Source organism: Lepisosteus platostomus, chromosome 12 (genome assembly GCF_059453375.1).
Source record: "Lepisosteus platostomus isolate fLepPlt1 chromosome 12, fLepPlt1.hap1, whole genome shotgun sequence".
Lineage (NCBI taxonomy): Eukaryota > Metazoa > Chordata > Actinopteri > Semionotiformes > Lepisosteidae > Lepisosteus > Lepisosteus platostomus.
Window position 1 is genome coordinate 33269113 of NC_142622.1, and position 12954 is coordinate 33282066.

Below are 12954 nucleotides of genomic sequence, written 5' to 3' on the forward strand. Positions count from 1 at the left end.
AATATAAGCAGTTGTGTAGAAAGAAACTTTAAGATGTAATACTTCCAAGATATAAACAAGCGCTCAATAAAAAAACAGCAGTCTCACCTGGTCAGTCATTATCATAATCTTTCCATAGCGAAGAGATCTAAGAGACTCAGCGTCATCATAGCTTTTCTTGTACTGCAGCCCAACTATTTTGATGATGTTGTTGATTTCCGCATTTTCCATAATCTTAATTGGTGGAAAAAAAGAAATAATTAGTACCCAGATATATTTCTGACTAATTTTCAGTGAAATGTTTTGATTCTTCACTTCTATTTCATTAATACAATTTTAGGTGAGCTACTATCTACAGCAGTTAGTAAAAACTGTTTTTTTTTTAAATTAGATTAGAATCATGTATTATTTTTTTATTACATGCCCACCCAATCTGGAATCACCAGTTGTGTCTTTATGTCTCTTCTCTATGTAATGACCTTATGTTATGTCAGAAAGAGTATGGGCTGACATGATCTGTTCTGTTATCTAATCATTCATGTCTGACACACTGCTAGCCCTGCAGTTATGTACAGGAATTTCAGCATCAATTGGATAAGTGTTTTGCCATCTGTGGGTGCGTGGAAAACCTCACTAGTCCTTGTTTGGCAGGAAAAGAAAAAAAGCCTCAGCTGACAATAATCCCAACCCTTTCCTATGTGAAGCCAGCTACAGTCTGTGCTGCTGTTTGGAAGATCCTGACATGATCCAAGCTCAAAACTCAGGGTCACTGAGACAGGTAAATGGTATTCTGTTTTTGCAATCCTTTCAAAAAGAGAGACGGCACTTCTGTAGCGATAAAGAACATGTTTTTTTGAAAATGAAAAGGGCTTTAATGGTATTTATCAATAAGAAAATCTTATCGATTTAATAAAAATACATTCTAAATGATTTTTTAAATATTTGCTAAATGGATGGCTCTGTGTGGCCTTCAGTAATTTAATCCGTGGTTGTCCTGGGTTAACAGAAACAAGGGAAAACAAAGCATTTTAAGAGCAGACAGAGTGGATTGGCTTTTAGGGCTCTGGATTCAGAGGGCCAGAGGTTCCAAGCCCCTATTGCAAACACCTATGGTATACCGTTAATAATAATAATAATAATAATAATAATAATAATAATAATAATAATAATAATGATAATAATAATAGCTTACACTTATATAGCGCTTTTCTGGACACACCACTCAAAGCGCTTTACAGGTAATGGGGACTCCCTTCCACCACCACCAATGTGCAGCCCCACCTGGATGATGCAACGGCAGCCATAGTGCGCCAGAACGCTCACCACACACCAGCTATCAGTGGGGAGGAACTAGTCAAACAAACTAGTCTCTAGAACTGCTGTAGTCCACTTATCTTTACAAACAGGTACTAGCATTGATGGGATGTGAAGAAAATCACAAACCATACGATCACAAGGGGAGCACTCTTCCAGTCCTTATCAAGTAATTGGTGAAAAAAATAAGCTATGAATAGTATGGCTAAATAAGGAAGCATTAGTTAAATTAGAAGCATACCTGTTTGTGCGATGCTTCTCGCACATTGAGGATTTTACCTCTAAGTGGAAAGACTCCATATCGATCACGACCAATGACACCGAGACCTGATACTGCCAAAGATTTGGCAGAATCCCCTTCAGTCAAAATGAGTGTGCACTCAGAGGAATGTTTACCACCTGTAAAATATATTCAAATAAAGTATGTGCTGACATTACATTTAATACTTTCAGTGAAAAAGCAGGGCATGCACAAAAGCAGTACAAAAAAAAAAACCCCTTTAGGTCAAACTTGTGTGGTGTGAATGATGTTTTAAGTGTCACTGTCCCAAAAGCTCAATGTAGTCAGTTTAGTTTTAAAATTCAATTTCCAAAGCTTTTGCACACACCATAAGTTTCACTGTAACTCAGTAAGTCTCAGTAGGCAGGCATAAGTACACCAAAAGCCATGAAATAAGTGACATTAAACCTTACCAGCATCATTGGCATCGTCCAGCTTTGGAATGCCCTTAATTTTGCTGTACTTCACCGATGAACATTTTTTGTTCAGTTGTGTCTGAGCCTTGAATTTTACCCAATTGAGTATGCTTTCCACAACACCACAATTAGTGGCCTAAAAAGTTAAAATTACAAGTTAGGTTGTTTTGTTTATTATTTTTTATATAGGGATAATTACACAGGACAGTCACTTACCCCTCTAATGAATTTCTCTGAAAACACACATTTGGATCCAAAGCTTTTAGTTTGGAGTGTCATGTTTTCCTTTGTTTGGGAATCAAAGGTTGGATTCTCAATTAGGCAATTAACAAAAACCCAGATATGATTCTTAACCTGAGAAAGATTACAAACTGATTAAAATATGCAATATGAGAAATTCAAAAGACAGCAAAAAGAGGTAAGACATAAAAGAAACAAATTAACTAGCTTAGAACAGGATTTTGTATTTATACTACCAACATCGTAAACATAAAGCCTATAAATGTTTCTTAAACCTTACAAATAACAAATAAGAGGCAGCAAACCTGAAAAGGTTTCACAGAAACTCCTGCTTTGTTCTTCTTTTTCACCACTTCAATCAGCTTACTAACTATCTGATCAACCACATAATCAATGTGTCTGCCACCCTAAAAAAAAGAAGGTTTAAAAAATAAATGTTAAAAATCTGGTCAGGTGTATGTTTAAAAATGTCCAGTTTGAAAAACAGATCTGGCACACATCAATTGTCCTTACCTTTGTAGTGGCAATACTATTCACAAAGCTGATCTGCTGAAAGCCTTTCTCACTCATTGTGAGACAAACTTCCCATCTGTCATTCACAGTCTCATTAACAACCTTCAGTGCAACACCAGTTTCATCCAGCTTGTCCTTTACGTATAGATCTACGTAGCTGCGGAATCCATTAACCTGAAAAGAACAATAAATGGACAGTAAATCAGAATACATGCCAAGCAGCTTCAGTAAATTATATGACTCTAGACACTTTCACATGGCAAGTAAAACCTTGGACGAGAACTGATGGAATAAATCTTGCTTATAAGCATTAAAAAAATATTTCAGATGCATCAATTCTGTTACACACTTTAGGCATAGTGACTGCAAGTTAGATTAATTACGTAATAAGCTATAATAAAAGTCTTTAAAGCATTTTTTTAGAAGTAAATTTTACGTAACAAGGCCTGGGAAACATAATTATTGGTACTGGAGACAATTTGAAGGTTAACTCACTGGCAGCTTCTTTCCATTAAGCATGACTTTGACCCCTTTGCATGACCCAGCAACATCATAAGCCCTCCTTGTAAGAAGGGCAACAATGTCCTTGTCCAGCTTTTCCATTTTGAACTTTGCCAAGTCTGGCTGGAATGTTATGCACGTGAAATCTTCCCCATCAAAGTATTTAATTTTGGGGTCACTTGTTTTTGTCATGTTGTTCATCCAAGTCTGCAAAAACACATTAAAATACGATTGATTACAGTTTTCTAACAGCAAATATTTAAAGAAATTGTGGACTTAACACTTTAACGTAACTTGAGAGATTTACGTAATTCTAGAAACCCACTAATGTAATCTAAACAAATGTAAACTAATTTAAATATTTTTCTGTCAACAGAGAAAACAGAAAAAAACATTGCATATTTAAAAAATGATCAAGCAGGCTTCCATTTGCAAGTGCTAAAAAAACCTACAAAAAGAAAGGGTCATGCTGGCAGTAACATGTATTATATAAAATGTAAGCGCCCACATTCTTCTATCATGCAAATAATCATGCTTGTTTTGTAGACACTAGTTTAATGTAGCAATGTGTATGATATTATAAACTAAAGGTAAGAACAGTGTTGGACCACAAGTTATCATTAAAAGTTTTAAAGACTTAAATGTTATTAACAACAAATGAATTTTCTAATAATCACAACTTAAGTACTTTCACAACATGTTAAATTACAGAAATAGAATGTTCTAAACAAGTCGGAAATCGAAACTCATGGGACCTAGGATGTGGAGCACAGGAACCCTTCTTCGTGAAATTTTAAATAACTTCAGACAAGTGACTCTTCCGTTAAAATGCACACCAGCATGATGAATTCAATTTTAAAATAGTTTTGTACAAATTCTGAAATGCAAAGAAAACAATTATGCAGGGAACAATATCTGTGCCAACACTTTAGTCCATAACGTTTACCTGTTTGAAGCTGTGTTTGTATTCCTTGCATGCAGTTTCAACTGTGAATTTTGTGCTGAAAATATTGCAGAGTTTAGCACCATAACCATTCCTACCACCTGAAAAGAGGAAACAATATTTAATTCCACAGAAATCCCCATATTTCTACAGGCGCAAGGTAAAAAAAAATCTTAAGGTCTGCTTACCTGTAACTTTCTTCTCCTCATCATCATAATTACTTGATGTTAAGAGCTGCCCAAAGATTAAAGCTGGAACATACATTTTCTCATCTTTGTGCTCCACCACTGGAATTCCCTTGCCATTGTTCCATATGCTGATGAGATTTGCTTCCCTGAAAAACGATGCACACCAATACACACCAAGGTTATACATTACATTGAGCCTGGTTACCAGGAAGAGAAAGCATAAGCAATGAAGAAAAAAAAGGAGTTACTTCTAAAACCATCACATAGGAAGTATTTATTGGCAACTCCTGCAGCATCTTAAAATCACATCCTACATTGAAGAAGAGCCATGAGCTTTGCATTACCTGCCTCATCATTTTCTGTTAATCCTATTCATTTCCCTTGAGTTTTCCCATTGCTTTAAAAAAGTACATAAATTAAATTCTATCACTACACATTAAATGTGAAACAACATACAAAGGGCTTCACTTAGAACTTTGAACACACTAACAGCCTCATAATAAATAACACTGACACCTTTTAATTATAATAAGACTTTCTCTCTCATCCCATTTTTAACCTAATAGGGCAGCCAACAATTACAAATTGCTATTAATTTGTCTTATGCTTTTATACAAAGTGACTTACATTTGCTCCCATTTAAACAGATGGGTATATTAACTGAAGCAATCTATGTGACATACCTTCCTCAATCGGTCAACAGCAGTGCACCAACTGGGATCTCAACTTTAAAAGTTTAAACTTCTAATCATTACTACATACTGTTGATTGTAGGAACCAGCTCTTAGTAAATTCCAATGAAAAAACATTATTAAATAACAGTTAATTGCAGAATAAATTGGGAGAAAATCCAGCTAACTCCAGTGATTGAGATACTAGAAGTATATTTTCCAATCCTCTGCAAATTATGAGCAAAGTAATTGTAAACGTAAGAAAAAATAAACTTACGGGTCAATGGTTATTTTAATACAAGACATGTTCTTATCCCTCTGTTTATTGTCAGCAGCATTGACTAAAAGAAAAAAGTTACAAGAAAAAATGGTTTGGAGAGAAAAACAGATAAGACGTTCAGTTCCACAAAACATTCTAATTGTCTCCAATACATGAAAAAAAGTGAGTTTCATATTTTATGTTTTTCTTTCACTTTCTTTTATTTCTTACTTACTAACTTGTTATTGTGCTTGGTAATTTTCTTTTTATGCTAAAGGTGATTATTTCACATACCAAGAATGTACGCCTATGCATTGATTTCTATTGCAATGAAGTGGATGGTGCCTAAAACTGAACTGCAAAAGTTTAAGAAAAAATCTTGATTTAATGTCTAACATCACTTTTCTCCTGCACCATTTTATAACTGCATGGAACTCACTGGTATACACTTAGGATTCTGAGACACTAAGGGTGTTCCTGATTGATCACATAATATTCTTCTGAAAAATTAAAATGTTTGTACAGATGCCGCAGTTAGCTAGGCAGGCAGAATTCCCACATTTTGCAGTTAGCATGCGTCAACCCAAAAACTTCTGAACAAATGATAAAGCATCCTCTCTGGTATATTTCTGTATTATAATTAAAACGTGTAACTCCAACACATATTTTAAGGCGTCATATAATTATATGCAAGCTATTTTAAATTAATATTTTACTATGAAGTGTAACTGTGAGGAGAATATGCATACAATTTTTATTACAGTATTAAGATGTAGAAAACAATATGGAAGATATACAGCACCAAAAATATTCTGAATGCTAATTCAAAATTATTATCCACATACTTATTATCACACATACATTTTAATATATCAGTTCACCTGACAGAAATATTATTGTGCTGAAGTTTTAACCCTCTTAAAAGTAAAAAACATGTTTCTAAACGCCTCTTGGAAAGGGCCCAGCATAACTAAATAAGGTTAAAGTGTTCATTAAAAAAACTTACCAAGAATTTCATCAAAAATTTTGTACAAGCCTGGGACATATGTTATTTCTCTTAAATTCATTCCAGTCTCCTCATCAAACACCCACATTTGCTAAAAAAAAGGAATTCACCGAAACATGGAAATCAGTCTTTTTTAATCAAATAAATACATTTCTAATGTAAATATCTAACCAAGATACTGCCACAAAAATATGATGTAATGAATGAAGGAAAATAAATGAAATCCAACTAATGCAGAAATCACAATAAACAAACTTAGATATGTCAATACTCCAAAAACTCCGTGAGCACTGAGGAATTAACCTTAACAAATACTTTAACAACTCCAGACCTTATCTACTAGTCATTAAGTTAACAACACTATGGTATGAAGTGCTGCATGTGTGGTCTCAGTTTGCAAACGGAATACAAAAGAATTCCTTATGAGCTACTGGACTACATCAAATACACAAGCTGAAAATACTAAACATTTTCGTGGTCGTGTGATAAATCCGTTTTTTCCACATCAGTATCTCAACAGAGATTTCAGCCACGTCCACATTACAATATAATCAGACTAACCTGGGTTACAGGTTCCACAGAACCTATGTAAGTATCTGGACGGAGTAGGATGTGCTCCAGCTGGGTTTTCTTCTGATAAACACGCTCCACTGACATCTTCTTGGAGCTCTCCTTCTTGGAAACCTCATTCTTGGCACCATCATTCTTGGCATTTGCTTCTTCCTTTTTGGCAGCATTGTTCTTGTCAAAGAGGGTCTGTTAACAGGCATTTGTAAAGACTGAGAACACATGATGATACTGACTTTGCACCATTTTAATTTTACCACCATAAGGCATTCCCGAATTCCTGAAAGTTTTGGGTGTCCATGCGCATCAAGGAATGTGTCGATAAAAAAAAAGAACCCTGCTAAACAAGTCTCACAGTATTCTTTTCCAAATTAGGATTTCATGCAGATGGGAAGTTCGTCTCTTTCTGACATCCTAATCACATCTGTAAAATGGTGTGGTGTTCAAATTCATAAATGCCTCACAGCATCCCAAGTTTGCACCCCAAAAAAACTGACCATTAAGGAGGTCCACATATTTTAATGGTGTTCAAATCTAATTTCTGTTTTGCTCACTTTTCAGTTTTATAGTACATTACATAAAAGTTTAAAAAGGTTCAGGCAGTACACGATTTAGTTTGGAATTGGGGTGGTGGAGGGGGTGGGAGAGGGTTTATAAAAACAAGCAGCACTTGAAAGTAAAAGGTTATAAAGAGCAAGAGAAGTGTAACTGCACTAACATAAGTGTATCTGTCCTTATATTACTGCAATTTCAGAGTTTCAGCAAAGCTAAGTGCAGTTTGTATACTAAAAGTGTATGAACTTTTTTTAGCAAAACAGATACTACGAAGATAAGCATATACAGAATTAAGCATATAAAGAAATCTCATTTCTTTATATATTTCTACTATATAGTATATTTCTACTAACAAGTCCCTTGTGTGATTTTTGTTTCACCAGTGTGTGCCATGCTAGCTGGTTACCTGGTTCCAATGAACACTACAGGAGAAAGCCATGGCTTGCAGTGAGCAAGAAACAAGAAATAACCTTCATCCACTTCCAGCCACCTCAATGAAATTTGAACAATGTTAAGGTAACAAAAGTTCGAAGGGACCAAAAATATCATATCTTGCTTTTGCTCTCCGGGTCTGAAACCATGTTAAAAAATATTTAAGATAGATCTAGAGTGCTTAAATACAATATTGTTAGAAACAAAACATGGATGGAAGTGGTTAAGGTGGCTAACATCCAAGTAAGGGACATTTTTAGAAAGCAACTGCAATTACTATTTGAGCCGTGTTTATTGGCTGAGGACATTCTTTATAAAATATCTGACAAAAACTGAAAATAGATAAGAAACTGAATGACTAGCAATGCTAATCAGCTCCAAAATCAGGGTACTATAATTTGAGCATTCCTTATAATATTCTTCTAAACCAAAATTCCACATTTTGCTGTTTCAATAATGTACACCTTTCTGAAGTGGCAATAGTTGCAACACAATAGATCAGATCTAATTTTAGAGAATTCATTCCCATAGACATTTCTATCCTCTTAGCATCTTACAGCTCATTACATTTTGTATTAAATCTATATTGTGCTTTCAACTGTTTTATTCATGAAAAGACGCTTGGTAAAACAAAGCTATCATTCTTTTGAGCACTGAATGTATAATTTGGATACTGCATAAGGCACACTATTATAGCACTATGTGCTGTTCAGTCATAAAACCTGATAACTTTTAAAGAGAATGGGAACATTTTCCCAAACAGCCTATTAAATAACTCTCTCATATACCTTGCTTTTCTACTTCTAATATACTATTTAGCCTAATTCTCAATCAATGTCCCCAAGAAATCTGGTAAATATAAGAGTTGAGTGTCAAATACATAAATTAATATTCTTGTCCCCTTTCAAAGCTTTATATTGTGCTTAATAGATATGCACATACGTACATATATCTATATAGAGCATAAATATTAATACACACAATATAATTTTAAGTCTTTTGATTAATTACCACATTGAGTACGTTGCATATACAAATAGAAAGTCTACACACCCTTTCCAAAGTAGCACATTTCGTGGCCCAACAGCAGGAAATCAACAAAATAAAAGTTATTTTAATTTTATTTACACATCGTAACATACAACTTTCAAGTGAATATCAAATGTTCAAACATTCTGAAAAGTAATTAGCCATGGAAAGACAGAAAAATGGGTTGGAAAAGGGTACACACCCCTCAGTAGTCCTTGGTGAAAGCAACTTTTACTTGAATTACAATCATAATTCTGTTCGGATAGGTCTGTACCAAGGTAGTACACCTACATTTGGCAATGTCTGCCCACTCCACCTTAAAGAACTGTTCAACCTTCAAGTCATTACACAGGTTTTCCATTGAATGGAGGTCAGGGCTCTGACTAGGCCCCTCAAGGACTTATACCTTTTAGTTCTTGAGTAAATCCACTGTTGTTTTGAATGTGTGCTTATGGTCCTTGTCACTTGGAAAAGGAAATTTCCCTCCCAATTTTAGCTTCATTGAACAGGGCAGCAGGTTTTCTTCAAGAACCCATTTGTATTTTGCTCCTTCATGTTTCTCTTTTCAATCCTGACCAGTGCTCCAGTTCCTGCTGCAGAGAAATACCCCCATAACAGAGTACTGTCTCCAACGTGCTTTATAGTAGGGATGGGGTTCTGTGGGTGATGCATTTAGGATATCTAAATGTTTTCACCAAATTTAACATTTTCCATTGTGACCAAAAGGTTCTATCCTGGTTTTATCAAACCACAAAACATTTTTGCCACATGGCTTTAGAATCTCCACAGTGCTGTTTTGCATACCTCTAACGAAATGTCTCAATGTGGGCTTTTCTGAATAGCAGTTTTCTTCTTGCCACCCTTTCATACTGTTGTGATATGTACACAATGACTAGTCTTTAACATGAAGGCCTGCAAGTTCTTCAAAGTTGCCACTGGATTCTTGGTGGCCTCCCCAGTCAGATCCCTGATGACTTTGCTCAGTCATGTATTCTGGAGGGACAACCCAATCAAGGCAAGGCCCTGGTCTTGGTGGTGCCATCCACCTCCCACTTCTTACTGACAGTCCTGACTGTGTTCCACAGGATATTTAAGGCCTTTTGAATCTTGTCTTCTGATTGCTGCTTGTCCACAGTTGACTTTTTTTTCTTTGAGATGCACCACCCAGCAGGGGAAAACTACAGGAACAGCAGATTTCTGAAATCATCACAATCACTACAACTGAATATGTGTGGAGGATAATTCGCTTGGTAGTTTGATTTAGAAGGCAATTTGTTACACCAGAGCTACCTGACAACTGCCATTACTTAAAGATGTGTATACTTATCCATCCCATTTATTACAGGGCTTAATTTCTCATTATTTTTCAGAATGTTGGAGCATTTGTGTTTCATTCAGAGGATGTGTGTTATAATACGTACATAAAGGTAAAACAGATTTAATGGGTCTTGATTCCAGGCTTTTAGGCCACAGAATGTGTTACTTTGGAAAGGGTATGTAGACTTTCTATAGGCAACATGTAGGTGCACCAACTCAGTGTTGGTGTGGCATCTAATCAAATGACTAAAAAAAATATTGCTGCACACTAACAAGGTCAAGTATAGAAAGATGATTCTCTTTAGAGCATAACAATTTGCTGATCTTATATGTAAAAGTGATGCCAGTTTTTTTTTGTTTTAGAAAAAAAAGTTGTTAGCAAAATGATTAGGAAAGTATTAAATCTTAGAAAATTATTTGGTAACTATATATCCTTGCTTTGGGTAAACAGAGAAGATCAATCATTGCCTTATGTGAACCGTTTCATACATAAGTAAAAGAATGTTAAAATTAATGAGTCATGTGAAAAAAGTAAATGAACAAAAAATATGCATTCTTAACTATATATGCTGTTTAAAATGTCAAAGGTCTTTTTCTCTCTAGTAGGTCTGACTTTCTAGTAGGGAAGAGTACAGAGGAAAAGACAGTACAGTATAATATTCACTGACTTCCTAGAACATAATAAGACTCTTGACTTGCAAGGACATTAACTGAATAGACTTAATCAAATTGTAGGGGGGGGTAGCATTAACTCTGAAGCTAAATGTACATAAATTCAAATTATGTTGACATTTTCATGTCCTCGCCCCCCCAATTAAAAACATACCCTAGGACCTCAAACCATTATATTAAATAATGTCCCAAACAGTTGTCGAAAAAGTATTTAGTTAGGTCTTAAAAATGCTGTAAAATGAACTGCAATACATATCGCGTCACTTAAAATTTACAGTTCTCATTATTCCACCCATAATCGACTTCTGCCAACATATTTTAGTCGAGCATGTCTCCACTTCCTACTCTTGGAAAGTGAAAAGTAAAATGTTAAAAGTTCCGACAGGAGTGTGAAAAACGTGCTTGGCGATCAAACACCTCACAGGTGAAAGATCTGGTACCTAGAGTCTGCCACCCGCAGTTTCATTCGGGCCGCTGTGCTTTGTCGGTAACTAATGTCTCCTTTCACATGCAGCCCGTTTCAACAAGTGTCGGGTCACCGACCAAAATCCCGGCCTGACCTCTTGGGCACATTACGCGTCTCCAAACCAGATGCTCTATTGTTTACCCACCCCTCTCTCTCGCCAGCGGCAAGTAACGCTTTCGAGGCTGCGTCTTGCTACTTTCCGAGACGGGATGAATGAAATCATCACGATCGCTTTAAAATTTAAATGCCCCAACTTACGGACCGCGCAAAAGCCCTCTTGCCTTTCGGTGTCGCGCAGAAATGGATAATAAATACGCGATCCGCGATCCCCTAATAACTTTTTTAGGGGTGCTAGATGAAATCTATACACCCCGACGGCACTGCAGCTGGGAGAGCATGCAGCATTTACACTTTACGAGCACTTTTTCTGTATTTTTTTTAAAGTTGTTTTTTGGCGTTCTTTCACTGCCTGCTCTTCGGGGGAAACGCAAGAAAACGAGCATAAACTTACAAGCTAAAGCGGATCGTTTTGTTTCTGTCATGATTAAGTCTGACGGTGTTACAAGCCCGTCTAGACTGTCCGCACACCCGAGAAGCAGCGTAATACTGTACCGGCGGAGCAAAGACCTACAACCCGCAACTGTCATCACAATAACCGCAATTAGGCGTGAAAATACATTTTAAACCTACAGTCGAGCTGTCCTTTTTCGAACTTACCACCCAAGTCAAACCCCCGCTTCCTGCTCCTCCGTTAGACATCTTCCTTTTGTGTTTTCCAAAATACTCTGGCTGAATTTGGAAAAATTCACTCCAGTTATTGTTTTAGAAAAAGGTGCATAAAAACATTAAAAAGGCGGCCCCATCGGATAGCAAACCGCGCCCTTTCCTTTCACGGGTCTCCTCTTTGCAATTTTTAAAATGTCGGACGCAATCCAAAACAGTTGGCCGGGATGATGCGCGTGTGCCTCGGTTATTGTTAAAATCGACTAACGGAGGCTGCGTGAGGCCTACCAAAAAAAAAAAATCTTGTTGTTTGTTAAAACATTTATAAATACAGTATAAAAATCAATTTAATAATTTTAGAATATTTTAATGAAGTAGAAAAAGAAAGAAATTCAACAACGTCTACATAAAATATCTGTACAACATTAACTCTTTCCACGCTTCGGTTTTCCTTCGGAAACAATAACACCGCCGCTTCCTCCGTCCGGCACCACCATACATACGGCAAAGAGCCCCTTCCAGAAGAGTTGACCAATCCGGGAACACAGCGCCCCGAGCCGGAATATCACCCAATAGGAAAAATCAAGAGCACCCCGTGACGTACACACCCTTAGCAACAACTACCGTCTGGCTGTAGGTGACATCTGGATACAAATTTTAGATTTAAGGTAACTACATTGTCGCATGGCAATGGGTAAATACATTGTTTAAATCATTTAATTTTTAAAAGTTAAATCCTGAGACATGTGATAATAGAAAAAATAGAAAAATAAAAACGTAATCCCTGAAAGAAAAACTGCACTCTGTGATTCTGCACCTCAAAATCTTTTATATTTATGTCCCCCTTATAATCAAAATTATGACATTTAACAAGTTCAATATT

General features: G+C 36.1%; 1 protein-coding gene across 1 annotated transcript in view; it reads right to left on the reverse strand.

The window, feature by feature from the left end:
* The window catches only part of top2b (DNA topoisomerase II beta), a 28855-nt gene extending 16105 nt beyond the window's left edge, over positions 1-12750 (reverse strand). The window contains exons 1-13 of the mRNA XM_088601673.1: positions 12066-12750; positions 6872-7066; positions 6311-6401; positions 5323-5386; positions 4375-4520; positions 4190-4287; positions 3238-3450; positions 2743-2916; positions 2535-2636; positions 2206-2343; positions 1987-2125; positions 1535-1692; positions 88-213 (exon numbers count right to left, since the gene is read on the reverse strand). Coding sequence (XP_088457799.1) covers positions 88-213; positions 1535-1692; positions 1987-2125; positions 2206-2343; positions 2535-2636; positions 2743-2916; positions 3238-3450; positions 4190-4287; positions 4375-4520; positions 5323-5386; positions 6311-6401; positions 6872-7066; positions 12066-12107 — 1686 coding nt within the window. The 5' untranslated portion in view covers positions 12108-12750. The remainder of the gene's footprint in view (positions 1-87; positions 214-1534; positions 1693-1986; positions 2126-2205; positions 2344-2534; positions 2637-2742; positions 2917-3237; positions 3451-4189; positions 4288-4374; positions 4521-5322; positions 5387-6310; positions 6402-6871; positions 7067-12065) is intronic.
* Positions 12751-12954: the final 204 nt, after the last annotated feature.